Raw genomic sequence first — 27,803 nt, forward strand, 5'->3', positions numbered from 1 at the left:
CTCCAGGGCATGGAAGGTTCCTCTGGGGGATTCGTGAAGACACACACTCCTGGGCCCAACACTCAGAACGCTGACTCAGTAGGTAAGGACGGGGCTCTAAGAATTTGCAATTCCAAGAAATTGCCCGTTGATTACTCTCTAAGTAGCTCTCATTCAGGGCAACACTTCTCAAACTCTAATGCACGTGTGAAGGGCCTGGGGATCTTGCTAAAACAGATTCTCATTCAGCAGGTCTGCGATAGGATCTGAGATTTTATTTTTCCTGCTGATGTTGCTGGTCAGGGACCCTACTCTGAGTAAGAAGGGCTTTGAGACCAACTCAGGCTCTTCAGGGGATCTAGACTGGGTGGCATTACTTAAGAGATTCTCAGTTTTCAGAACGCTAACCCCTCAGAGTGCTGGCCTCTGAAGGACTGTATAAATTAGGGCCCGCTCATCTTTGCCTCCATCTGAACACCCACAAGAGAGGAGCCACGTGCCCAGAGGACCACCAAACTCAGGAGTGACAAGAGGGCAGGTTCTGGTAGTAGCCCATTCGTTTGGTACAGTTGGAGGGGACTTTATGAAAACATCAATATAGTCAACCATTATCGAGAACTATATTGTTCCAGAGGCTATTCTAAGTATTATACCTAACATATATATCTCATAGTATTATTATCCCTGTCTTACATTTGAGAAAGCAGAGATGCCCGGAAGTTAAGTAGTTTACCTGAGATCTCACAGCTAAGGAGCTGGTTGCAGCAGGAGCCAAGCCAAGGCAGCCTGGCACTAGAACCACCCCCTTACACAGCATGTTGCTCCGTCACCGCAACCAGTGGCTTGAGGCAATCAAGACGAAGCCTCACTTCTCCTGTGGCTCACAGTTTGGAGAAAACCTCTCCACTCACCGTGAGACTGCATCATGGCGCTGCTCATGGGGGGAGGGCTGTTACTGGGCTGTCTGAAGAGATGGTTGTTGGGGTGGTTGGGAGGTGGGCTGGAAGGCTGAATCCTTAACCTTCAAAAACAACAGAACCAGATGAGTAAATACACTTCCTGAGGTGACAATATAACCTTGAAGTTAGTTTCAGCCATTTGATACCCACAGGCAGAAACTCCATTTTTAGTTTTCATAAGCTTCCAGGCTAGACACACACACACAGGCCACCCACCACAGTCTACTGAAAGCCTGTTTGCATCTTATTTTCCCAGACGGCCCAAGGAGGCAGGGGTCACTGCATCTGGCCTCCTGTATTAGGTGTCAGATTACATGGTTCATGGGGATAAGAAAATGAAGTGGCACAGGAAGTCAGGATTTTAGGAAGCTGCTGAAATTTAAATTGGTCTTCCTGCCTTTCAGATGGGTTTTTCCAAGATGAATGCTATCGTCAGTCCTGTCTCCCATGTGAGTTAGGCCAACAGCTTAGGCAAAGAACATGTTTCATTACCTCTGGAGCTGGTGGGTGAGGAGGGCGGGCTGATTTTCACATGCAGCCTGAAGAGGTGGAGAAGGTTGAGGAGGACAGATAGAGTCCTAAAATACATGCGGGAAAGGAGAAAAAAATACTCGTGAGCTTGAAGACTAACCAGAGGTATTCTCGGGAAGGGAAGAGACTATCTGTGACTGAGATTTATGCTCCCGTCGTTCATCAAGAGGCTTGATTACCTTGACTCAAACATGGCAACCACACAAATAACTCAACTCCACTCTGCCCTGCATGATCTCTTCCAGCACTGACAGGCCCATCAGCCTGAGAGCAAACTCCAGACAAGTTGGAGAAAGCGGAGAGGGAAGGCCTACTTGAATCTGCTGCTGGAGAATTTGGTGGTGCTGCTCCTGCTGGTATAACATATGCTGCTGCTGGGTCTTCTCCAGGGTTCTTTCATCAATCTGCCCCCCGTACATCTTCTGCAGCTGCTCACACTCCTGAAGGGAAAGCAGTTCATACAGAGGGGATACAGCCAGGCCTACCCCATGCAGTGCCATCAGCAGACGCAGAGCTGCTCTGGGTCTCATGGGCAGAAGGAGCCCACAGAGAACTGTGTCCTTGATGAGCAACTAACCCCTTTAGGTGGGCATTTGTGTACTAAATATATTCACGCTCTGTGCTGGCTGCATGAAGGGAAAAACACCAAGATGGCCTGGGTACGAGCGAAGGTTCCAGTGTGAAATCGGTGTACAAGGCACATGCCACTCGAAGCTTGGTCGTCAGGAAGGCAGAAAGGAAACCGGCCCTTTATAGAAGCCTGGAGGTACACTTCCTTCCTCTGGGAGCACCATTCCATACCAGCTGGAGAGTATGCCAGGTGGTAAGAACGCAGAGCAGGCTCCAACAAGACCCAGTGCCCATAAGTCATGAGGGGAACGCCAGGGTTGCTTCAAAAGACATTTCCGGGTGCTTCCCACTGAAACCCAAGCCCAGAAATTCCTCTCTAAGGAACCACAGAGACAGGAGGAAATTTAGTCCCTTCCTGGGGAAAGCTGGACGTAAGCAGAAGGAAGGAAAGCGTGTAAGGGACTGTCTGCTTTGGCACCTCTAAAACTGCAGTGCTGCTGTGAGGGGGCAGAGAGCTTAACACCCGTGTCCTCCTGCAACACCGGTCTGTTACCCATGCTGCTCTCTGCTACCCATGCTTCTCCAGAGCTGCCTGCCGTCTCTAACATTACCTGCTGCAACTGTTTGATGCTGCTGTTGTTGCCCATTTTTTCCAGGTGAGCTTTGAAGGCCTGGATGCTTGCAGCCCCATCTGAGAACCGGCGCACAGGGGAGAAACGCTCCGTAGGGAGGTGCAGGGTGTTGGAGTCCTTGTAGGTGGAGCTGAATATATGGGAAGAGAAGGTTAGGGGCTAGGACTGAGGGGTTTTGACCAAATCACCTAGGGACGCTGTTCCAGATGAACACAAAGCTGCTGGCTACACGCGCAGCCTGGCATATTATGCCATTTCCATGCCATCTCCAGAGGCCAGTCGTTTCCCTAGCCTGCCTTCCCTTTAGAGGCCTCCAAGTGACCATTTTCCATTTCCACTTACCTTGAGTTGGCTTAATGTCCAAGCCTGGGAAGGTCCTGGGATCATATACATCCAGTTCTTAAAAATACACTGGGTCAGAGAGAGGAGCTTCACAGTAGCCCTCAAGCCCAGCTGTACAGGAACTCCTCCTTTTACAGTCATGTCTCTATCTACTGCCTTTACAAACCTAGAACAAACCTACCCGTGTGACCTAAAGTTTTCCCTGAGTAGTAACCTCTGTATGACCGACCAGAGGGAAACTAGTCAACTTTGGGGTCAAAGGTCTGGCCTGGAATTCATAGGTTTTTTATGCTAGAAAACACAAGGTGGAGCTTAAAGTGGGGAAACTGGGGGTCTCTGATCCCCAGATGGAGACAGCCCATGCTTAAGTAACGTGGGCCTGAAGATCCTGCACATACCTGGTCAACGCAAATAAGGTTATCTGCTGTGAGAGGTAACTTCTCAGAGCAGTGGCACCCTCCCAACCTGCTAATGAAAGAGGAATTGTGTACCTTCAAAACGACCCCCACTGCTCAATAAGAACAAAGCCAGCGTCTTACAGAAAGAAAAGAACGAGCTATCAGTAAGGAATGCCTAAGACGACATGAGAGTTAGAAGCTAAGACCTATACTTGTTTACCTAATCAGAAAGAGATGTTTATGGGTTGAAGTAAGCAGATAAAAGACTGCCAAGGCAGCATTCCAGCAGCTGATGGAAAGGATCAGGGTTTCAGGTCCAGGGCAGAGATGACATCACACTGAGCTGTGGGTGAAATGATGTACCACCTTGCCAGTTACTCATTCTGGACAGAAGCGGAACCAAGGCTAAGAAAGCGGGTGAACAAGCGAATTCAAGTGCAGCAGACACGGAGGGTCTAGGAGGGGCTGATGAGTGTGCAGAGGAGTTAAAAGAGTTCTGGCAGCAGGGAAAAGCCCTCTACCCTCTAATGATGGCTCCTGTTTGAGACTCCACCTGAAGCTTGACACAGCAGTGAGCTGATGAAATGAACACAACGTGTATCTGGGTTCGGTAACACAAAAGACAAATGAGTTTGGAAGACACACTCCAGAAACAGTGATCATGGGAGCTGGTCTCAGGGGTATTTCCTCAATATTTATTTCTGTTTCTACTTCAGGTGTTTGGAGTTAAAGCAAGCAGGTACTATTTTCTCCTAGAATTTGATTCTTATACTTTCAGTATTTTCTGATGGTGGACACATTTCTGATTCACTCAGAAATCTGTGTTCTTCAAGGAGTTAATTATAGTCTGTCTGTACAAAACACATTCTCTCCCACCCCAGATCCAGGTATTTCATGACTTTCCCAGAAGATCGGGTTGTGAACAAACTGACAGCCTGGGCAGCCCAGCACAAGGAGCTTCAGAGGAATAGTTCTCATGTAGCTGCTCATTTTGGAAGCACTGAGAGTATCAATTGTGTTTTATTTTTATTAGCAATCACATTCAAACTCAGGACAGCCTCATGGCAGGCTGATATTCCCACTACACTCTTCAAACAGGGACTTGGCTCCCCACCTAAATAAAATCCATCTCGTATTAGTTAGGTTTTTTTTGGTGAATTACACTTAATTTTTCTTTTAATTTATAAATTACACAATTCCAGGATTACACACTCAGATACCGCTTCTGTCTTCATGTTGGACTTCATCTACAATACCCCAGAAGAATAGACATATCTGCTGTTCTTGTGTCATTTCCTCCAGCAAATGGAAGGAATTCAATAATCTCCCCAGGCCACCCATTCTCAGTGTTGGACAGCCTTGGAAAGTTTCCCTTTCGCCCTGAAGACTTGCTTCAGTCTCTTCTGTCACCATGCTTTTACAGCAACTCCATGGAGACGAGCTGAGTCTGCATAAACACCACACCTTACACGATCCGTCACTCACAGAGTATTCATTCCAGTTCAAACTGGCTTGACCACAGGGAACCCTTGAAACACTCAACCAAGAGTGTTCACACAGAAACAGACAGTAGACAGATCTCCAGCAGGCAAGGCCTTGACAATGACCAGGCAGCGTGGAAACCACACAAATGGAGCTGTGGGCCAGTGTGGCCTTCCTTTAGTAACAGGACTAAACACAGTATCAGGTCAGCGATAAAGGCAGACTGTGGTGATGTGCTCATCTTCATGCTTGCCCCACAACAACATGGCCTGAGGAGCACCTGAATTAAACAAGGATTAAACCCAAAGGACTGAAACTAAACAACAGAGCCTGGCAAAGGCTGAAAATCCAAGTGTGGGGCTGTCAAGAAAGGAAAGACAGGAACAGGGAGAAATAAAGCAATAAAAGTCTATCAGGTTACAGTAGAGAGCTCAGAGTTATTGAGAAATCATAGAAAACGTACGGGCAGCTAGTGATCACCCAAAGTGGTGGAGAACTGTAACAGTGAGGTTCCTGAGAGATTCTCCTGAGAAAAATACTGTCTGTACCCCAGAGTTTTATTTGAGAAATGTCACTCATGCCACTCCTAACAGACCATTTGTACCATATTATTTATGATCACTTATGAAACCTTATCTTTCTTCTTTCCGAGTTCCAACGTGGCATTAATGTTGGTTCAGTTTGCTCAGAGGTCACCTGTCTCTGCTGATTACCTGTGATGCCCAGTGGGTCACAAGACACAATACAAACACTGTGTCAAGCTTGCCAGTGTGAGTCTGGCTGCAAGACTGAGTAACAGCACATTTATAAACTTAATTTCCTCAGAATCTGCTTTCCCAACTTCCCAAGTAAGGCTGCTCTTCACTGTCCTCCCAAAAAGACTGGGAAAAAAAAAAAACAAACAAGCTCTAGCGACTGGTGGTGGCTTTGAAACTGTGGCCTGTGAGCTTGGGGACAGCTTTGGAAAGGACTAAGCTTAGATTTTTGGTCATCACAGAGTTCACAGAAGATAACCACCTTCTTAATCTAGCAAGGTGTCACTCCCCTCATTCCCAGGCTTACTTGAACTCAATTTTGTGAAGTTCTCTTGGCAAGGAAGGCTACACTTGTTTTTATGTCTTTAAGAGAAAATGAATTATAAATTTACCAGAGACCTACTAGAAGATTTTTCCATCAGAATGCTGCAAGGATGACTTTCAAGCACAACACTCAAGAGGATGCAGTGTCTCCACTCTACCACTCACAAAGGAATGTGTTTTCCCCCATCCAAGCTCCTCATTCAGGGGTCACATGATAAGAAATGCTCATCCTTCTGATGGCGATGGGTTATTAAAAGTCAAGCCTACTGATGTGGTTACAAATCCTATCTCCAGCTGGTCTTCTGAGAGCTTCACCCACTTGCAGGTTTCAAGTTCAATTTCATCTATGAGTCAACGTCTAGAGTCATGAGGAGCAACTGCAGGCAATAAACATGTCTACGAGATAATGGGAAAGAAGCATCTCCTATGGCCCTGGGCACAGCTGAGTCAAGGAGCTGAGAAGATGCAAAGTTCAGGATGCTATTTAAAGCCATGATGCTAGTCACCACGTCTTAAGACTAGCCAGAAGGGGCCTGTCCGATGGGCCTCAAGGAGCTCCCACGGCTCACGTGGCTACTCACCGATGCTGATCAGGTACCAGGTGAGGGGGCCAGACCCGGGAACGGAAAGGCTGCTGTCCTAGCTGCCGCTGTAGGTCCGGTGGGATCTCAGCTGTAGGGTTGGTCATGGCCAGTGTGTGCCTTTTGGACCTATTTGCCAAGTACCTGCAACAAGCAGGAGCACATTTCATAGTAAAAAAGACAGACAGGAGTACTCCTCAGCAAGAAGCATTAGAAGTTAATCCAAAGCACTCAGAATGAAGTGGCGCCAGAGCACAGAAAGGGCTCAATGGCCAACAGACTCCTGACTGGATGGAAGTGAGACATGTCCCAGAAGGCCAACAAAAGCTGGCTTCCCACTGAAGTGGCTCAATGCTGGACCTAAGAGTAGCCGATAAGAGAAGAGAGAAAACAGATGTCGCTCATGAAGTGGATCAATTTTCCTGACTTTATTCCATTCAGGAGAAGAATGTATTTTCTGCTGGTTAATTTTGTTCCTTGGTTTCCCTCCACATTTCCAAAATACAAGTCAGAGGAAATGAGCCCTAAGGACTGTTCCTAGAGATGAGCTGAGAGAGAGATTCAGATGGGCTTTGCGTATGTCTCCTGAGGCCACTGCCCCCAGGGTTTGAGGCTGACCTTGCTACAAACCATGGAAAAAGATCCTTTTGCATGGGGCTAAGTTAGTTCCCACACCAACCCTTTCCTCATGCCCCAAGACTGTAACTCCACTGTCGGAGAAGAAAAACTGATGCTGTCCCCAGGAGACCAACATTCTCTAAAGGATGAAGAAATGAAACCACATGAAATGTTTAGAACTGTTTTTTAGGTGAAAAAAAAGGCAAGGCAAGAAAAGAGAAGTTTCAAAAGCTGAAGAGTTCACAAGCTGATGACTTTTATTCTGAAGGTCTTTCAGATCCACCACTAATACCATAACGCATTGGTCCCCCTTGGTCTGGACGATGACTTCCTTCACCACTGCTGCTCTTCTTGGGCATGAATAAAAGAAGCATCATTCCTTCCATGACATCAAAAGGGATGGGCATTTTACCCTTTAAATGTTGGTCTTTAAAGAAGAAAGGAGGAGCTGGAGGGGTAAAATGTAAGACAAAGAAGAGAAGATGAAATACTGCTATCTAATTCAAGTAGGAAGGCAGTAAGTTTCCTAATTTCTCTTCATGACTCCAGCAGGGCCCATATGCAACTTTATACACCCTGTGATCGGCAACCTATCGAAATAATAACATCAAGAAAGAAACAAAGTCAACGCAATTCTTCTATTGGCTATTCTGTAGAAGGAACTTGCCCACCTGCCAACACCCCTGTTCTCCACTGTTCTTTCCACACGGGACCAGCTTCTTTTTGGACAGCAGCTCTCATGCAGAGCTACTAGCGGGTAGAGAAAGGACACTTGCCAGCAACCATCCGGGTAAGAGGTCTTGTTTCATTCATTCTTAACTACTTTGCCCATTTCAGCTAAAACCAGTTAACAGGCTAGAGAGTAATTAGTGGTATGTAAACTTGCCAGAGGGTAGGTAAGCCATTAGCAGTTTAATATCCATTTGATAAAAACATTCAAAGTTTCCCCAAGAGCCCATGAAAACCATTTTATTTCAACTTCCCTCAAGGGAAAAAACATATAATCTTGAAGAACACCTGTATTTCTGGGAAAATACATGCTGGATTCTGGTCAACCCCCGCCCTCCCCGAAAAATAAGAAAATCAACTCCCACAAGGGATCATGCATGAAGCTGGAGGACCACGGCTAATGGAACTGAGGTCAAATGAACAGTACAGCATGCCTGATGGTCACTGCCGTTTTCTGTGAATTAGGCATCTCTGCAAACAATGGATATTTGCATCTGTCCCTGGACCGAATCCCATATTCTTTTTTCAATATCTCTTTGTTGATACAAGGGGATGGCAGAAACACAGCAAACAGTACAAGAGGTATTCATTCTCCTGGAAAGGAAGAGTCCATGCCAGCGGTCCATGGCCAGACTAGCTAGGATCACTGTCATCCCAAATCTCCAATTCCTTTTCAGTAACAGTTCTTGGCAGGTAGGAGCAGGCTTTGTGCCTTGTGAATACTATCGGAGTTGCAATATGAAGGCAGGGGGCAAGGAAGGAAGGAGGGAGGAGAGAAAAAGTTCTTATGGTTATTGCTGTCACTTAGGGGACTTCCAATGGTGCTTACAGAAATGACATTTTCTGGGTAGTCTTCCGTGACTTCCGTGTGGGGAGGAACATGCCATCTGGCTTGAGCAAAGAGACCACACAAATGTTGAAGCTGCACTGGACCACCTCCTTGGGCAGAGGTGACCTTTCGTTGGTCGCAGGGGGAGCCTGCCCAAGGACGCTCTGCAAGCACTGCCAGATGCCACATTACCTCTGCACAGCTTCCTGATCTGGCTCCCCATCCGAGCTCTCCTCGTCCACAGGGGTGACTGCTGGCACTGCCTGAGGAAAGACAGGAAGGAAAAGCTCAAAGCGGCGCTTCTTCCGCAGCAGTTCTTACTCTGGACACTGGGCTCGGGGCAGGCCTCTCAGGTACTTTATTTTTTTTAATCTGCAAAGCTTTTCTAGGATCCCTGGGTTATACAGAACATTCACAGACCTTTCAATTGTCCCACTTTTACCTTGCTCAGTTGATTTTAATTCCTCTGATTCATCTTCCTTCATTCATTTATTCATCCAATAAATAAGCTGAATGCCCACTATGTTCCAGAATATAATGTGAATTAATAAAGTTTTTGCCCCTGTTTTACAGTCCAGTGGAGGACAGAGATAGGCAAACAGACAAAAGGACAAAATAACATGACCCAGTCATGGGTGTGTGGGGACTGAGCAGGCATCTTAGAGGACGTGGCCCCGTACCCAAGGCCTGAAGGATGAGTAGGAATGAGTCCGGCCAAGAAGGAAAGAGGTTGCAAGCGTCTAAGGTTTCTTGGCCGAGAGAGAAGAGAAGGCCCACGGGTGTTTGAGGACCTGAGAATATAGTAGGAGTTTGTTTACCTGGAATGACTAGGAACTGATTTGTTGTTTCATGTTAAAGTTATTTCCAGATTTTAGATGTCCTTAACGCCAGAAAGTACTCTTGCCTGGAAAATCCCATGGACGGAGGAGCCTGGTGGGCTGCAGTCCATGGGACGGCTAAGAGTCGGACGCGACTGAGCGACTTCACTTTCACTTTTCACTTTCATGCACTGGAGAAGGAAATGGCAACCCACTCCAGTGTTCTTGCCTGGAGAATCACAGGGACGGGGGAGCCTGGTGGGCTGCCGTCTATGGGGTCCCACAGAGTAGGACGCGACTGAGGCGACTTAGCAGCAGCAGCAGCAACAACGCCAGAAAAGCATACTGGTTTTCTAAAAGTCCACTGTAGCACATAACATATAACTGTGAAGTTACAATTCAACGCTTTAAAATCACTGTCACTCGCTAAAACATGAGGACCGCCACAATATGCATGCATTATGGTGACTCTTCCCGGCTGCCTGTGGGCTGGGACATCGTACAGCCTTCACAGCTACTCAAACCCTGGGGCTCACGGAACCACCATGCCTCAAGCACTGAAGCAAAAATCACACTTTCATTATTACAAAAGAGCGTTTTTTAATGGCATCACCGACTTGATGGACGTGAGTTTGAGTGAACTCCGGGAGATGGTGATGGACAGGGAGGCCTGGTGTGCTGCGATTCATGGGGTCACAAAGAGTCAGGGAGGCCTGGTGTGCTGCGATTCATGGGGTCACAAAGAGTCGGACACGACTGAACTGAACTGAACTGAATTATAAAACAAAACAAACTTTTGGGATAATTCCACTGTCTGAATGCTTCTAGGGCTTCCAGAACCCTAACTATGGTTCTGTGAGGCTGGCGGGAACAGGGTTATACAGGAAGTGGCTACAGATGAGGCGGGAGAGGAGCCCTGTGGCCAGTTATAAACAGCCTTGAATACCACATGAAGAACTTTATTTTGAGGGAAGGCAGTGGTGAATCACTAAAGATTTTAAGCAGGGACATGATGTTACAAGATTTATATTTTAGAAAGCTGGCCTGCTTTAGTTGCAGCGTGAAAATGTCAGGTGACAAGGATGAGGAGACAAGCCTGGAACCAGGAAGCCCATTTGGCAGCCACTGTGTTAATCCAGGCAGAGGATGACAGTAGCTTGAGTGGGGAAAAAGGCAGTGGAGATGGGACAGAAGATAGACACTTACTTTACAGGCATGGCATAACTGCTTTGATGTGGGAAGTAAGGGACAGGGAAGAATTAAACAGAAAACCCAGGGGAGTGATGGTGCCGTTCCCTATCACCTGGAGGGAGACACAGGTTTCACCGCATCAGGACGTGTTCATCTGAGGACATGCTGAAATAAAATGGTGAGGACTTGCCAAGTAACCAACTGGATCTGTGTAGCTGGTAATCATATAGATAGAAGTGCAGGGCTCAGAAAAGCATTGTGGGCCAGAGAATCTCTCAGTGACAGAAATAGGGAAGTGGACAGGATCACTCAGAGAAAGTCTGTAAAATGAAATGGAAACAGGACCTCAGACAGAACTGTGGGTTTCTAGGAAAAAGAAGAAAGGGAACCTGAAAAGGGGAGCTAGGAGAAAAACACAAAAGAATAGGGTAAAAGAAGACCATTTTTCAAGGAGAAAAATGGTCAGCCATAACTAATACAACTGGGAAGTCCAAAAAGATAAAGATGAAAAATATCCACCAGAAGTTCATTAGTGACCTTGGCAAAAACAGTTACAGTGGACAAAGTCACTGCACCTCCCATAAAGCTGTTCTGGACCTTCCAAATCTACACTGACCTGGCCTTTTCCTAAGTGCCTCTGCCACCTACAGGCCCACGGTCTTCACTCCAGCACTTCATCACGTTGGTCTTTTACTGTTACTCCAATACTTCACATATGTGGATCGCATCTTCCTATTATAGTATAAGCTCAATGAGGCCAGAAACTGTAAATATGAATTCTTCCCTTTTCCCAGCAGCCATGTTACTGGCACAGTAGACCTGCATCAGTCTACAAACTGTTTCATTACTGATCTAAGATAAGGTAGGTAAAGTAACAGAGAGTAATATTTATAAACCTTTATAGCAACTTAACAGAGTAATTTTTTCTGTTGAACCAAATAAAATTTAGCCTTGTAGTTCATATGTTTTAAATTTTTAATTTTTCTGATAATAGGGAAAACAAGGTCCTCAAACTAGAGAGACACCTTAAGAAGCACCGCCCTGAAATACCCAGTGAAGGCTCTGGATATAATTAGCACTCAACCTTAATGTAGTATGAGATTTAATGGATGAATAAATGAATGAAGGAATGAATCTATCTATGGCAGGAAACTAATCAGAAATAAACAGAAACCAGGGGAAGAAAAGAATCTTTGTGACCATCATATTAAAAAACATGGGGTTGAGAGATGCCAACTGTCAGCTTAGAAGCCAAATCATCAAGGGATCCAGCTGGCACCAAAAGTGTGAGGTATGTTAATCAAAGGAGGAAGAGTTGGTGAGAAGGTAAATCTGGAAACCAGTCTAAAAAGCAATTAAGCCCAGAGAAAACTGTTAGTTTCCACTGCCCTCTGGCATGGAAATGTGATCTGCAGGAAGGTCGGGCCTGAGACTATGACTCCCTGACTTGAAGCAGGCAGGGCAGTAGCCGCCCTTTACTCGAGTGTCTACAAGAGGCTCCCCAAAGATGAATCCCTCCAGAAGCAGGATACAGTATGGAAATTATTTGGTTAAGTGAAGAAGCTAACCAAAAATTAAGTCTGGAAAATTCTACTAGCCTGAAAAAAATGGAAATGACACTGAGCATTGCATGTTGAGGGAAAGAAGAAATTCAGACGTTTAGGTTGGAGACCCTGAGTTCCAAAACCTCTTTACAAAAAGCCTCTGAGAAAGCAAGCAGGGCTTCATACTGCCACTCACTGGTGTCATGGTGACAAGAGGGGAGGGTCCCCGTGGGCGCTTCAGCAGCTGCTGGGCGTGAAGTTGGATGTTGGCACCTCCATCTGATGCCCTCCGGCCAAGGGGCCCCATTCCGTTCAGCAGCTGCAGGGTGGGCGGCTGTAACAGGGACTGCTCCTGCAGGAGGAGACGGGGAGGGATAGTTCGGTGAGGTGGGGAGAAAAGAGGAGAGAAGACAGCAGTACTCCAGTCTACTGAAAGGAAGGGATCCCATGATGGTGATGTAGGCGAGAGAAAGCACCCTTCTAAGGACACCCTGAAATCCTGGGGACGGTCTCTGCGTTTCTCAAAGGCAGCTCAGACGAGCTCTCTGGGGGCAAGCCCTCTCCCAGGTCGGATACCTTATATTCCAGCTGCCCGGTTGGCTGCAGATTTTGCATGGGCAACAGGTTGTGCATGAAGTTCACGTTCGGGGCCACCTGCAGGAAGGGAGCCTGCGGGTTGACTCCAGGAAAGCCAGGCAGCAGCTTCTGCAGATCTTCCATGACCTCCGTGCTGATGGGAAACAGGATGATGGAGAAGTCTGGTTACAATTCTCCCTCACAACCTAGAGCCCCAAACTGAGGACACTGCCAAATTCCGCACGGTTTAGTTTATCTTTCTACCTTCCTCTTAAATGTGTATTTCTCTCCAAGGTCCCAGAGCGAGCAGAAGTGTGTGGAGCCAGGTGTGTGGAATCTGGCTCTCTGCCATTTCACTATCTGTGGCTGGGGATCACCATTCTGCACTGACCACTCATGTAAAACCAACAGCTCTGTGCCAACAGGAAACACTGGCCCCCATCCAGTTCAGGTCTCTGAGGCCTGGAGGTGAACAGCAAGTAAGGGAGGACACGGCCATCCACTCAAACAATGGCTGCCCCAAAGTAGCAGCTGATTCACTGGGGAAAGAATGCTGTCAGCGCCATCAGGGCTGATGGGCAGATAAGCCGTGGATGGGCAGGGCTGTGGAGTTCCGACAGAGGGGTTTATAGCACACTTTAAAATAAGAGCTCTTTCCACTAACAGGGTGACACGGGACTCCACCCTCCGAAGCTGACATTGTCTGCGAAGCCAGAATGCTCCCCGATCGCCTGTTTCATTGTAGGCTGATAATGTGGAGCAAGCAAACCAGTAAGCAGGGGAGGCTCTTTTGGAAATGACTCAAAGAAAAAAGAAACCAGCTTTGCTCCGAGCTGAACTCTCAAGAGGACTCTTGCCACAACCTTCTCTTCCCTACTCAGGAGAAGAAATCGCCAGAAAAGTGGCATGGCTATTTTTAATGGTGAGAATCTTCAAGTGTTGAACAAAAACCAAGAGAGCTGGCCTTCAGTCCATTTCTCCAGTGTGCGGGCAAGCAGGGGACACAATGAAGGGCTGTTTTGGGAAAACACTTTGGGAAACCGGTACTTATCTGGCATATTTTTGGACTTTTGTTCACATAATTTTTTTTCACTGAATTTAATTTTTTTACATCTATAAATTCTATCCTGCTGTTTGTCCTCACTTCTTAGATTGAGTCTTCCATTAAAATATATGGCAAAAAGCATCTCTAAAAGTTGTCAAACACAGATGCATTTTCAGGGGTACTTTTATGTGGTACCTGAGGTATCTGAGGTCTTTGTGGGAAAAGACATGCTATGCTCTTCACCAAAGTACTGTCATTGCCTGGCTCGATGGCGGCTTTCAGCCCACCCTCCACTAGTGACAGGTCTGTGATCCTCAAGTCCAAGCAAGTCTGATCTACCAGGGAGCCTGAAGAGGTTAACCACGTGTCTTGGCCACTGTATCAGATCTCATCTGGGAGATACAACGAAGTATGGGAAATGTGCCACAGGAGGAACTCAAAGTCAGATGGGAATTTTCTGCCGGACACTCACCGGGGGTCGGCCACGCCCACTGTGTGCCTCCTCATGGACAGATAGCGGACCAGCGCTTCAGGGGAAGGCTCTTCACCCTCGTCACTGTCCACGTTCACCGCCCCGTCCGGCTGAGGTGAGGGAAGCACGGACAAATCAGAAACAAGAGAGAGTGAGAAACAAGAAAGAAGGGAAGGGGACTTCCCAGGTGGTCCAGTGGCTAAGAATCTGCCTGCCGGTGTAGGGGACACGGGTTAGATCCCTGGTCCAGGAAGATCTCACGTGCTGCGGGGCAACTGAGCCCCGTGTGCAGCACCTCCCGAGCTCGCACTCTAGACCCCGTGCTCCACAACAGAAGAAGCCACCACAACGAGAAGCCCGCCCACTGCCACGAAGAGCTCCCCGACTTGCCGCAACCAGAGAAAGCCCGAGAGGCAACGAAGACCCAGCACGGCCAAAAATAAATGGGGAAATGAATAAATAAGAAAATACATAGAAGTAGTAAAGAAAGGCAACGAGGCTACGGGAAAGAAAGTAGGTTCAGTTGACAGCCACCAGGGGCTGCTACTTGCCTCCACGATTTGATTCTCTGGGTTGATGAGCTGCACCTGGGGGACGCTGATGTTCATAGTGGTACCAGCCTGCTCCGCCTGGAAAGCAGCACACACACATACAGGCTTTTCAACACCAGAGGGAAATCATAGAGGCTTTCAAAACATTCTTGATGGCTAAAGTCTATGTTTCTACTTTTGAGTTTTTGGTTCCTCTGCTCTTAGAAGCTACAAGGAAGTATTCTTTAGCGAAGACAGTCTCTCGCAATGATTTACGGTTTCTTAAAAAAAAAAACTCAACTATTGGTGTCCCTTCCAAGTGCTGGAATACTCTTCCACCCACTCTATCAAAGAAAGACTGAGTTCTTTGCTTGGCCTCTGACAAAGGAAGAGATGGCAGGTGGGAGGCGATGGGTAAGAAGAGCAGGTAAGCCGACGGATAAGCATGATCTGGCGTTAGAGAGCGATGGATAACCACCACCCCTCTCCACGTTACTAGTCCTGAATCTGATCACTGGAGTTATCACCCACCTGGAGGTTGACTGGCGGCTGGAAGCCCATGGTTCGGGGCATGCCAGGAGGTACTCCAACACGCAGGGTTTTATGTCTCTTATGCCGGTCACACAGCAGGCTGTAGATTGCACTATAGTGATCATAGGCATCTGATCTTAACGACTACCGAGACAAAAGGGGAAAGAGCAAAAAACCCTGGTGAAACAGCACGTCAATGACCAAAACTCTTTTAAAAGTAATAGTAGAATAATAAAGCGCCTTCTTTTCAAGGGGCAGAGGAAGAATGGGAGGAAAATGAAAAGATCCAGGTTCCCAGGAAGAAGGATACATGGGAAAGACAGGGCAGAGGGAGAGCAGCCCCCACCCCGGCCTCTGCTCACTTAGGTACCTGCAGTGTCCGCTCTTTGTCCAGTCCCATGTTTTCCATGGCTAAGAGGACATCCTCATTCAGAGGGTCCATCTGCCTTTCTTCCTTCAGCTGCTGGCATTCGGCTATTAACTGTAACAAAAAAAGGCAAGCTATCAAACTCCCAATTAACTACGTCAAGATGGCAGATCATATATAATGAACAAGCTGTTCCATGCTCCCTAGCTTGTGATATTTTTGGCCTTAGATGAAGCCTAAGCAAGAAAGCCCTGGGTACTCAGCTAGGAGCAGATAAGATGGCTAGGCCACTATTTTCCTGAGCTCCTGGGGTACCTGGGATGGCTACGATGATTTAAATAAAGGAATGCTGCAGGATCTGTTGGACTGTGCACAGCGAGAGATAAGAGTAGGTGAACAATCCCGTGGGAAGAGGCTGTACTGTCCCAAGACCCGGGAAGGGACCCGGATGTGAGGACATGCGGTCAGGAACTGGTATCACTATTCCGCAACAGCTCAGCTGGTTGAGCTTCCTTCTTGCTGGCTTTACTTGCTTCAGGATTACACAACAGCCTGCATCCAGGCCTGCCCTTCTAGGTCCTGGCCTGGTTACAATCTTATGCAAAAGAGCCTGCAGCAGCCCGAACAGGCTTTCCTGGGGGCGAGTGGAGGCCCGCTCACCCTATCGAAGTTGGGGTCCGCATCCCCTAGCTTCATCCACTTGTGCTTGCAGATCTGCTCCATGGAGAGGCGCTTGTTGGGGTCCAACACCAGCATGTGGCGGATCAGGTGCTCACATTCTGCAAGAGACATGGAGCCGGCCATCAGTGCCGGTGGGGGAGGCGCTGCGGGGGCCGAGGAACACGGGCAGGGCGAGCAGGTGGACTTCCTACCTCCTGGCTTCTCATTTGTTTCTCTCACTTCGTGATCCTTACCTCTGCCATGGCTTACACCAGAAGGGGCCAGGCAAAGGCAGGAAGAGGTGGAGGAGAGGGAAATTCAACTCAGGGCTGGGGGTGGGGGGAGTGGGGTCCTGGTTAATACCTTCACTAAAAGTCGGATTAGAAAAAAATCTGGGATAATCCCTGGATTTCATTTACTTATATTTTGTAGGGCCCCATTTGCTGCAATTAAGGAAGAGTTTCAGTGTCTGAAGCTATTCAGTGCCTTACAAGATCCCCAAAATACAGTCAGCTCCTTCCTCCTCTCTGCATTCTGATGTGCACACTAACGCTTTCGGGTGTAGGGTCCCAGGTGTGGGGAGAAGACAGGCATGGAGCCTCCCTACCACACATGGTAACCTTTACTGATAATTTTCTCACATTCGCAGGGGCATACAACTGAGCTCTGAGCTAAAGAGATTCAGATCAGAGAGGTGTCACTCTGGGAGCTCATGTTGCAGAATACACTGCAAAAAGAATGATGGCTCCAAAATCAAGATGCCTATATTCTGATTTCAAAACCACCCTCTATTTCTAAGTGTTCTCATCTGTAACTTGAGGGTACTGATGATGACGTGGGGGTAGCACGTGTGATGGAACTGAACCTAGATACTGATGATAAAAAAACAGCAGCATGGAGACACTCTGCTGACTACTTCACACATATTTTGATATCATTTAATCCTCACAGCAATCCCAGGAGGAAGAAACGATCATTATTCTCACTTTGGAGACGTTAAAATTAGGCACAGAGAAGTCAAAAAACTTGTTGAAGACCACTCAATAGGTTAGATTTCAAACCAGTCTCTGCGGTTGGTGCTCTGAATCACACCCCAGCTCACCCAGAACCCGCAGAATAAAGTCCAAAGTCCTCTGACCTCACCTCCAGCCACGTGCCCTGGGCTCCCTGAGCTCCAGCAGCACAGGCCTTCTTTATAGTCTGTGCATATACTCATCACGTTCCCACCAATGCCATTTACACTCACTGTATCCCTTAGTCAGGACGGCTGCTCCCCAGCCCTCACGTGGCTGGCTCCTTCTCATTCAGGAAAGAACTTAAATGTCAACTTTCTCAGAAAGATCTCTCCTGACCACCTCATCAGCCTCAAGGAGGTGTCCAGTCGTGCCCTATGACATCACACTAATTTCCTTCACACTAATGACTTCTGTGTAAAATCACCTTATTTATTTACTGCTCATTGTCTAACCCCCTGCCCCACCCCCCGCCACGTGAGGCCTTTTTTATTGCTGTTTTCAGTATCAAACATGCAATGCCAAAGATGATGATTATACCTAATAGGAGTTGAATAAATAGCTGCTGAATATATGTGAATAAGTAAACATTTATTGAAACTAATCAAACAAGACTGTATGTGAGCAAATGCTTTTAAAAACTATAAAATTCTCCATAAGATACAAGATTGTTTCCATTTTACTACAGCTGTCCTGAAAAAAAAAAAACAAAAAACAAAAACTGGCCAGTGATACTAACAACAGCAATATTAAAGAGACTTTAATAAATGAAAAGACTTTTTATATCCAAGGCACTGTGCTTACCAACTTTATTTCATTTAATCTTAACAACAACCCTATGTTAGATACTGTTATCAGCCCCATTTATAAAAGAATAAACAAGTTAACATGATCAACCATTGCCACATTACAGCAGAGTAAGGACTTGAGAGCTATGCTCTTAGCATATTTTCATGTGGATACAAATCGTCTGATATATTTTCCCTGAATAAATTCAACTCTGAAACCTCACAATTTCTGCACCATTTGGCGAACATCATTCTATGTCACCATCATGAAAGGACTACAAAGAGTAATTAAGACAAATTACTCAATTTTAAAATTTATTCTAACTTGAAAAAGAAATAAAACAAAGCCTCTATATCAAAATGATTTTATGGCAGTCATCAGTTTGTTCCAGCTTTATGATTAAAAGTACAATCAAATGCAGTATGACTCTCGAAGTCTGTAGTTCCTATATTCCTATAAAATGCATGCCATCTACAGCATTAAGCTTTTATGAACATTATGTCTCCAGAGTAAGCAAGGCTAGAATCCACAACTGCAGTATCTGTGTGGAAGACAAGTAGCATGACCACATACCTTTATGGTCTGCAATTACCTGAGAGGGAAAAAATGTTCTTGATTTAGAAAGCTGCTAAAACTAAAGACCCGGGTGTATGGAGAAGGCCTGGGCCTGATTCCAAAGCTGGGAAATTATCATTCGGACCACTAGATGGCACTCTAACTGTTCGGTTTTCTTTTGGTTTTCATATAGTATCTCGTGCATTAGTCCTGAATCAGATGACCAATGCTGAATGATGGCCAGTTATGGGCTTGCTTTAAAACAGAATTTTAAAGGCATTTTCTTAAAAACAAACAAAATTAACACCACTGTAATAAGTCCTGAGTGGAAGATCTATCTGGTTCAATTTCAGGATCTTGAAACCTCTTTTCAGTCATCCTTAACTATTAGTTGGTTTCAGATGCCTTGAAAAATCTCCAGAAAAATGCAAACAAGAATTTGTACACAAAATTTTGCATCTACCTTTTAGTCCATGCAAGGAGCCCACAGACCCTGAGTCACAGATTCCCTAGGTGTTTACAGGTCCCAGGCTGAGGGGCCTGCAGTCATCTTGTTGCAGTGGCAACAACTGAAGGACACAAGCCCACATCTGTGCTCCCGACATGCTGTCCAGCACCCAAAGGAGCAGAAACCTCACACTCTGCACCTGCTGCACAGATGGCGGAATATGACCAAATGCGGAAAGCCAGGGTATTGTTATCAACTCATGCTTCTTAAGCATCACATACAGCTCAGGAAAGGATGTTCAAACTAGAAGGCACCATTCTACATAAAACACGGAAAGAGGGTGAAAGAAAAGGGAATAAATGCTCTCACACCTAATAACACAACTAACCACCGGACAGTACATTAAAGTGAATGGAAAGAAAACAGGGCCCCAGATCAAAGAAGACAAACACCAACTTGCCCAGATGCCAGAGAAAACTGTATTTTAATGTCAAAAACAGCCCCATCGCTTGTTCCTCCTCAAAGGGCAGCCTTTGCTACTGAATGGAATGGAAGCACTGCAGCAGCACAGGCGGCTCCGCCTGTGCCAGGGGGTCTGCTCTCAGGGGCTCCTTGCAAGCTCAGGGCAGCGCCGGCCCCCTGGGAAACCCGATGCCGCCAGAAAGAGGACTCGAGGGCGCCCAGCTCGGGCCGCCCCATGGTGCTGACAGGCGTTTGGGTGGCTTTGTGGACAGCGGACTCCTGTATGGGCAGGGTCCTGAAATGGGAATTCAGTTCAGACCGCTTCCTAAGTTGTAATTCCTTCTGAGGCCGGGTCTTTAACATCTTTTTCCTTTTTTGACCTTGATGATAAACAGCTTTCTCTAAGAGGCTGAAAGTATTCAGTTTGAAGGGGAGAAAAAAATAAAGGATGAAGAAGGGGGAGTTTAAAACCAACTTGAAATTCACCTGAGATATTTAGTAGAGGCTCTGTCTCTATTTCCAAGACAGAAGAAGAGATATTAATAGAATCACGTAAGAGAAAAGTTCCTGATTAAAACTTTGAAAACACGCCACTGAAGGTTAAAAGCCACGAGGCTGATTTATCGGGGAGAAGAGAAGGTGCAGGCAGGAAGGGCACAGGGAGCGCTCATCAGCATCTGAAGGGCACACAGAAGACAGTGCGTTTATACTGCGCTGCTCCAGGGCCCGGAATCTGGAATAATTAGAAGTAACAATTTCAACGCAGGAAAAATCTTTTCAATTATTAGAACTGATCCAAAGTACTAGATTAAGGTCCTAGGGATTTAAGGAGGGGCCCCTGAGGGAAGTGAGGTGGGGGCGGGGGTAGTCAAGTAGGCGAGGCCACACCTGGAGCGCAGCTGATTTTACTCCTTTTATACATTTGTATTCTGAGTAAGGTTTCACTTTAAAAATTAAGTCCAGAAGCAACTGGATACGATAAACTCTTTGGTCCCTTTCAACTCGAAAAAAACCATGTAACTATGAAATGAGAACAATTTGACCTGTGAAATAGTATCTTTATTGTTACTAGAAATTTTCCATTTAATGATTTATTTATATTGTATTTACGTTACCTATGTAAAGTTTTAAAATGTATGGAGTCATCAGGATCCAACTCCTTATTTAATTTTGAATAATTAATGGGCGATGTTAAGCCCTTCTCAAGCCTGGCAAAAAAACCCGCTTTTTCCCCTTGCTCTTCTAGTATATCCAATCCCAATCTGAGAACACTAGGATTGAGCTCAGAAACTACCATCTCACTGGCTTCTAAGCTGTCAATGCTCAAGAAGTTCCACTGCTCTTAAGAAAATGAATCCTTTCAGCAGACTCCTCTTCTATTTCCATAAAAGGCTGAGAGGTCTTCTTTGTTTTTGATTAGAAATGTCTAATCAGAGGCTGGCGTTTGCGAAGTTGTTAGAAAGGGCCCCCAGTATTGGTTTGAGGAAGACTGGGGGCCCCTGAACGTCTCACTGAGCTCTGCATCACCAGGGCCTGCACTGCACACGGTGTGAAATCAGTTCTCGGTGATGCCAGACGAAAGAAGCACTGGACAAGGCGACTACTACAATTCCTCCTAACAACTTTAATAATCTGACTCCAAGAACCCACAACAGAACAGGCATTCTCCGTGCTTCAAGCTGGAAAAACCAGCCAACTGTCATTTTACAGAACATTAAAATGTGGCACTGTCTGGGGGCAAAAGCCTGGATCAGATGATTTCCAAGGTCTCCCATTGTAGCTTTAGAGTCCACTGTCTCATTCACACAGAGGGTACTTACCAATCGTTTCTGAGGCTGCCCAGAGTAATGTGTAAATCAGATTACCGTGTGAGGAGGCAGCTGCATGTGACACAGCCATAGCGTCTAGGTTATGATACAACAAACCCAAACAGCTCTTGGCAGATCAGATCTTCTCCATAAACCCTGTGGATGTGTCTGAGAATAGTATCAATATATGTCTTTACCCTCTTAAGAGAACGAAGTGAGAGAGAAGAGTGAAAAACAACATAAGGAAGGAGGGAATGGAGAAATTCTTTTAAAAATATTATTTAGTAATAATTACTAACATTTCTTGTGCACCATATAAGAGGGAGGCAGAGTGCTAATTAAAATAAATGAACCCTTGAAGTTAGCTTAAGTATGTAATTTACACACTAGTCCTTATTAGTACTATATCTATTATACAAATAGAGAAATGAAAAATCAGATAAGAAACTTGACCAGGTTAATATGAAGCAAAACTAGGATACAAATTCTGGTCAGTCTCAGGCCAAAGCCAGAGCTTTTAACCCATACAGTACCTAAATTAACTGCTGATATTTTAGGTAGCAGCCAGCATATCTTTATAAAAACATATCAGATCAATTTCATTCTTCCTCCAATAAATCAAATGCCATGTACTCTCCATAGTTTCCATCCCAACAGAGTCGCCTATAAGCCAAGTCCATGGAAAGCAGGCCAGGTAATAAATTCAGAAGGCTGTGAACTAGCTGGCGGACAGTGTCATGGCAAACAGCAAGTTGCATTAGGGTGAACTGAGAAGGCAGGGATGACGGTGAGGCTGAGATGCGCTACAGAAGAGCAAGCCTGGCTGACGCGCCCTGGTCGTCACATGGCGGTGGGGGTGGGGATGGAAGGCTGGCAACCACAGGCTTCCCCAGTCAAGGAATCAAGAGACAGGCAGAAGGGGCAGGCAAAACTTCAGGGAACCGGCCCTCAGAATCTTTAGGCTGGTTCTCTGATGGAGGAAATGCCAAGTGTCCCTAAGCCCTTCATGTGCTGCCAAAGAATGGGACATGACAAAGCAATCATTTTCAGCTCTGTGGGCAGAGGAGTGGTCTGAGAGGAACTGAGTCATAGATTCTTTCTGACCACATAAAACTGCTTGGAGCTGGGGGAAAAGAAGACATCTGTGTGCCAGGAGGCGCGGGGAGAATGCATGCAAGAAGCAGTTACCCAGGAAGCCGGTGTTTCTTACAGGTGCTGGAAGAGGGCATGGTGTGGTTTCTCACATCCTCTTTCCAGTCAGTGCTAGACTCCGCTGCTGTGTGCTCAGTCACGCATGACTCTTTAGCGACCCCACGGACTGCATGCAGCCCACCAGACTCCTCTGTCCACGGGATTTTTCTGGCAAAAATACTGGAGTGAGTTGCCATTTCCTCCTCCAGGGGATCTTCCTGACTCAGGGATCAAACCCATGTCTCCCTCGTCTCCTGCACTGGCTTCACCCACCTGGGAGGACCCTAGTCAGTCAACACTAGGTGTGTTCAAAGGTAATGCCAAAACATTTAGCCCGAGAGCTCTTTGTTTTCAATAATTTTAACCAATTTCTTAATAATGTTTAATTCTCCAGAGCAATTCAAATTTCAAAGAGGGCTCTATTTTTCTCAAATCTCAAAAATCCAAAAAAGAAACAAAAGTAAACTAGCTAAAATGTCTGTTTCCATGAAAATGACTTAACTTCATATTTTTTTTTAAAGTTAAATGGCACTAATTTCTTATGCTTTTCAGAACAAGAATACAATGTGATTCACAGCCTGATTCTATTATCCACTCACTTTGGCCAGCTCAAGTACCAGTCTGGGAGAGAACTGATATTATTATAACAAACAGAACAAGACCAATGACTGACCCACAGTGAAAAATTCTGTATGAAGCAACATGGCTGTGATAAGAGTTACATACTGAATTAATAAATTAAGGCTTAAAATTAAAAAGAAAATCATAAGTACTTGCGCCAAGATACATTTTTTTTGGTATGAAGCTGGCCAGAGTTAGGAATCCTCACTCTGCTAGTGGACTGAGTCCTAGAAATAACTTTTTTTAACATGCCCACGGAAACCCTTGCCACGTCTGGGAGTTCAGACGGTAAATAATCCTCCTGAAATGCAGGAGACTCAGGTTTGAACCCAGGGTTGGGAAGATCCCCTGGAGGAGGAAATGGCAACCCACTCCAGTATTCTTGGATGGATGACCCCAATGGACAGAGGAGCTTGGCAGGCTGTAGTCCACGGGGTCACAAAGAGTCAGACACGACTGAGTGACTAACACACGCGGAAGGAAGCACCGCCATTGTCAGCTAAGGTCAAATCTATCTAATGAAGTGACTTATTTTAAAATCTAAACAATGTAGACCCATGGTCTTGCAGTAAGGCATTTGTATGTATAAAGAACATATATTCACGATGAATATGCTGTTCTATAGTTGCATTTATGCACTGCATAAATGTTAAGTACAATCATACAAAATACAGGGTTTTTTTGTTATTACAATGAAATTTTGTTATATTGGACAGTGCTAGAACAATGGTGCTGTAGGTATTAGAAGATTTTTAGTCCTTAAAAATTAAATTTTAATACTTTACTATCACAAGAGAAATACATAAACATTTCTAACTTTATTTAAAGTAACAGTCAATACCACAGTTTTACACAACAAAAGAAACTACATAATCTTGGAATTAACTCTAATGGAACTTACTTCACGATAACGCTGGCTGTGGGAAAACAGTTTACTCATAATAAACAAGCACTGAGATCAACTCCTCTAAGAGAAATGACACTGAGGAAAAAAATGTCCTGTTTTGAAACCAAACGTTTTTAGTTCTTTTGGGGAAAGAGAAGTGTGAGTCCCGGTACCAGAGCATTCAGTAAAATTCCTACAAGGATAGCCCACCAGTAAGAGATTAGACAAGGAAGTAGAGAGTCATTTAAATACAAATTCTACCCCAAAACACTGGTTTCTGCAAATTACTGGAATGTTCTGGAATAGAAGGAAATTTCCTTACATCTATATTCTATGATACCCTTTCTGTGGCTGAACAGAGTCAAAGGGAGATGACTTGGCACAATGTAGCAAATACTGGTGGGTGCAGATGGGGAAAGCTTCTGTTGGGAATCAGTAAATAGGCGGTGAGGCTCTCTCTTTGAGTTTAACAAGTTTATCAACCTGAGACAGACTGAGGAGAAAAGAAGTGTTTGACCCAAAGATCTCCATTTGTTAGAAAAATAACATCTATTTCTTGACATTTCCTTATTTTCAACTGTTCTTCTAGGTGGCTGAGACGCTGCCAGAATTAAGATTTAGAAATTAGGAGTCTCTGGCTTAAGGGCTGGGGGAGGCTTACATTTACCTGTAGCCCTGACCTTGAAAAGACCCCAGCATGTTCCACTGTTTACACTAGAGGCTGTCCAATGTGCAGGTCACATCTTTAAAATAAAAACTTGTCATTTATACTATCTTACTATTCAAATATATTTTAAGTCCTAATAGAACCATTATAGTGGAAGAAAACTCTGGCTCACTTATACAGAATCCAATACACAGTACTTGATACTAACACTTTTTTTTCCTCTGTAAGTAATTCAGATGGGCAAAGATATCCATCCCAGAACTCTCTTGATACCTGGAATCACTCGTCAGAAATGTACTCATTGAGGATTAAAATACAATCAAAGCATCTGGGTGGCTTCTGAAGCCAGCTTGCAAGGGCTCCAAGAGCTCTGTCGCTGCCCGACTGGGTGGTTCCGGGGGTGTTACTTAACCTTACCACGCCTCGATGCCTTCTCTGTCGGGTGACAATCGGAGCCTGCCTCATAGGGCTGTTTTAAACATGAGACATTGACAGGCTAACGCAACCGTGTCTAGTACTGAGAAAGTGCTCAGTGGCTGGCTGTTAGCTACTGTCCATCTAGGACATCTTCCCCGACTCTGTTTTCCTGTATCGGGACGCTGAAGCGAGGAGACAGTGTTGCTGAAAGGATAATAATAACAGGGCAGCACCCATATTTACCTCCTGGTTTTCTATTGTCTTAGGTGCAATCACAGGCAAGAATACTGGAGTGGGCTGTCATTTCCTCCTCCAGGGAATCTTCCAGACCCAGGGATCGAACCATGTCTCCTTCACCTCTTGCCTTGCAAGCAGATTCTTTACCTCTGAGCCACTGGGGAAGCCCCCCCTGAGTAGCAGAGTGTTCCTTAAAAAGGTATGGAAGAACCGCTCTGAGGACTCTGAGTCCTTGAGTATATGGAGACTGATGGGTGAGTTACTTTAATCTCCTGTCCCAATCCCTCTAAACAAAGTGCTTTTAGCCAAGCAAGATGTTGTGTGGTTCTTGATGAGTAAGCCCATCAGGGCCAAGCTGTTTGCATCTAAGTGGAAGCTTTTTGGCAGTAGCTGCACGGTAGCCTCCTTCAGAAGCATTATGTAAGCCTGGGTCTTGCGTTCTGAGTGATAAAATGCTTATGCAGTATTACAATTAATTAAGTCACAAATGACGTTTAATCAATACGGACGTAAAAATATTGTCCACAAGAGATCTCTACATACTTGCCGTCAGTACAGTTTATTCCACTGTAAATTAATTTTCCTTCAGCTAAATAAATGACTGATCTTACTATATTTGCTAATAGGTGGTATAACTGGTGAATAAGACAAACTAGGCTTTAATAAGTAGGCCTCTCACTGTTTTTAAAAATATACTGGTAGTGATTGAGCTTGATGCTCAAAATATTTACATTGCTGGCTTCCCTCAGCGGGAGCGGAAATCAGACAAAGAATTTGCAAACACACGTGGCCAGGTCAGGTCTCACCTTCTGCAGAAACTCAAAACAAACAGCAAGTTTTAACTTCTATAATTTAGGCTCAGGGTTTCATCAATACCTAACTGGTCTCTGGAACGCTCTGAGAAGTTTAACCCAAAAACACCAGTCTAGATCAAACATATTTTACTTAAGACACTGAAAGCCAACTCGATTGCAGATCAAATCCTTTTTGAACTAGAAGTCACTTGACCTGGTCATTTATATAATAACCTATATAACAAAAGTACATAAAGCCAGTTAATAATTCAGATCATCAGTGAATTACCTATCACTTTATCAACAATAATAAAATACAAGAGTCTGACAGAAGATTCTACAGGTAAGTGGTGATGATTCGATTTTTCATTAAAGAAAAACTTACTGAATGTTTACACCATGCCAGTCACCTTTAAACTTTATGGAGGATGCTGCTGTACCTGTGAAACACAGTCCTGATACAAAGGAGTCTGCATTCTAGGGGCGAGGAGAGGAAGACAGATACACAGTTACTGAACCGGGTGGTATGAAACCGATCTGCCCCAAATAAATCCTTGTAAATTTATACCCCTGTCATTCCAAATTGAAAGCATGTCTTCAGTATATCTCGAGATGTCCATGAAGGGAAGTTTGTATCAAACAAACAAGACCAGGCCCAGAAATATCCACTAACTGCAAGGGAACTTCATTCCACACATTACTGACAATAAAGAGATGCTTAGAATTCTTGAACTAACTATATCCATTTGTATAGTATGGCCTCCCACACAGCTGTACATATTCTGGAATTCAATTTGGCTAGAAGAAGCTAGACGATGGGGCCTTCCCTACTCTGCCACCCAAGTGCCCATTTAAAAAAATGACACTGGTTCAGCTGCAGTTTCTAGACCCTTTTGGCAGAAAAATGGATAAACTCAGTTCAGGTCTATGACAAACAGCCTGAGGGGAAAAAAAGGGCCCTGTTCTTTAGGACTCCCCCAACTACATAATCTTCCGTAGCACAGTAACAGCAGACCCGACAGGCTGCAAAGTGGCTGGCTCCAGCCTCCAGATAAAGAATTCACTTTGGGTCTAATGAAGTACAATTATGTCCAGAAACTAGAGGTGTAAGGAGAAGAAGGACTCAGGGACGGACTCTAGGTTTCCTTTACATGAACTTGAACCTTTTTGGTACCTGAAGGACGTCTAAGCTGAGCAAAGACAAAAGCACCTGACGAGCTCCTTTTCTCCATGGCTTATCCCGCCAGAGGTCTCTGAGGGCCCGGGGTTTGGGCCTCTGGTGGCGGGCAAGGCCAAGCACACGCCTGTCCCCGAGGGCAGAGGGAATGCGCTGGCAGCACGGCGACGGTCCGCTCATTTCCCAGACGGCGTTCTTGTTCCTCTCCATACTCAATCTTACCAAAAAATGTTATTCCTATTTAGGGAATTACTTGTCCAGGATTCAAGACTGAT

At 45.4% G+C, this 27,803-nt stretch overlaps 1 protein-coding gene across 4 annotated transcripts in view; it reads right to left on the minus strand.

The window, feature by feature from the left end:
- The window catches only part of SIK3 (SIK family kinase 3), a 264,492-nt gene that overhangs the window by 14,320 nt on the left and 222,369 nt on the right, over window positions 1–27,803 (minus strand). For 2 of the 4 annotated variants that reach the window (XM_070803473.1, XM_070803471.1), the window contains exons 7-19: window positions 16,464–16,582; window positions 15,807–15,917; window positions 15,437–15,580; window positions 14,927–15,004; window positions 14,376–14,485; window positions 12,859–13,012; window positions 12,479–12,634; window positions 8,922–8,992; window positions 6,554–6,697; window positions 2,651–2,801; window positions 1,784–1,909; window positions 1,431–1,516; window positions 891–1,000 (exon numbers count right to left, since the gene is read on the minus strand). In XM_070803473.1, coding sequence (XP_070659574.1) covers window positions 891–1,000; window positions 1,431–1,516; window positions 1,784–1,909; window positions 2,651–2,801; window positions 6,554–6,697; window positions 8,922–8,992; window positions 12,479–12,634; window positions 12,859–13,012; window positions 14,376–14,485; window positions 14,927–15,004; window positions 15,437–15,580; window positions 15,807–15,917; window positions 16,464–16,582 — 1,560 coding nt within the window. The remainder of the gene's footprint in view (window positions 1–890; window positions 1,001–1,430; window positions 1,517–1,783; window positions 1,910–2,650; window positions 2,802–6,553; window positions 6,698–8,921; window positions 8,993–12,478; window positions 12,635–12,858; window positions 13,013–14,375; window positions 14,486–14,926; window positions 15,005–15,436; window positions 15,581–15,806; window positions 15,918–16,463; window positions 16,583–27,803) is intronic. The other 2 variants (XM_070803474.1, XM_070803472.1) reach the window with 1 other exon arrangement.

Source organism: Bos indicus, chromosome 15 (genome assembly GCF_029378745.1).
Source record: "Bos indicus isolate NIAB-ARS_2022 breed Sahiwal x Tharparkar chromosome 15, NIAB-ARS_B.indTharparkar_mat_pri_1.0, whole genome shotgun sequence".
In the NCBI taxonomy this organism is placed as follows: domain Eukaryota; kingdom Metazoa; phylum Chordata; class Mammalia; order Artiodactyla; family Bovidae; genus Bos; species Bos indicus.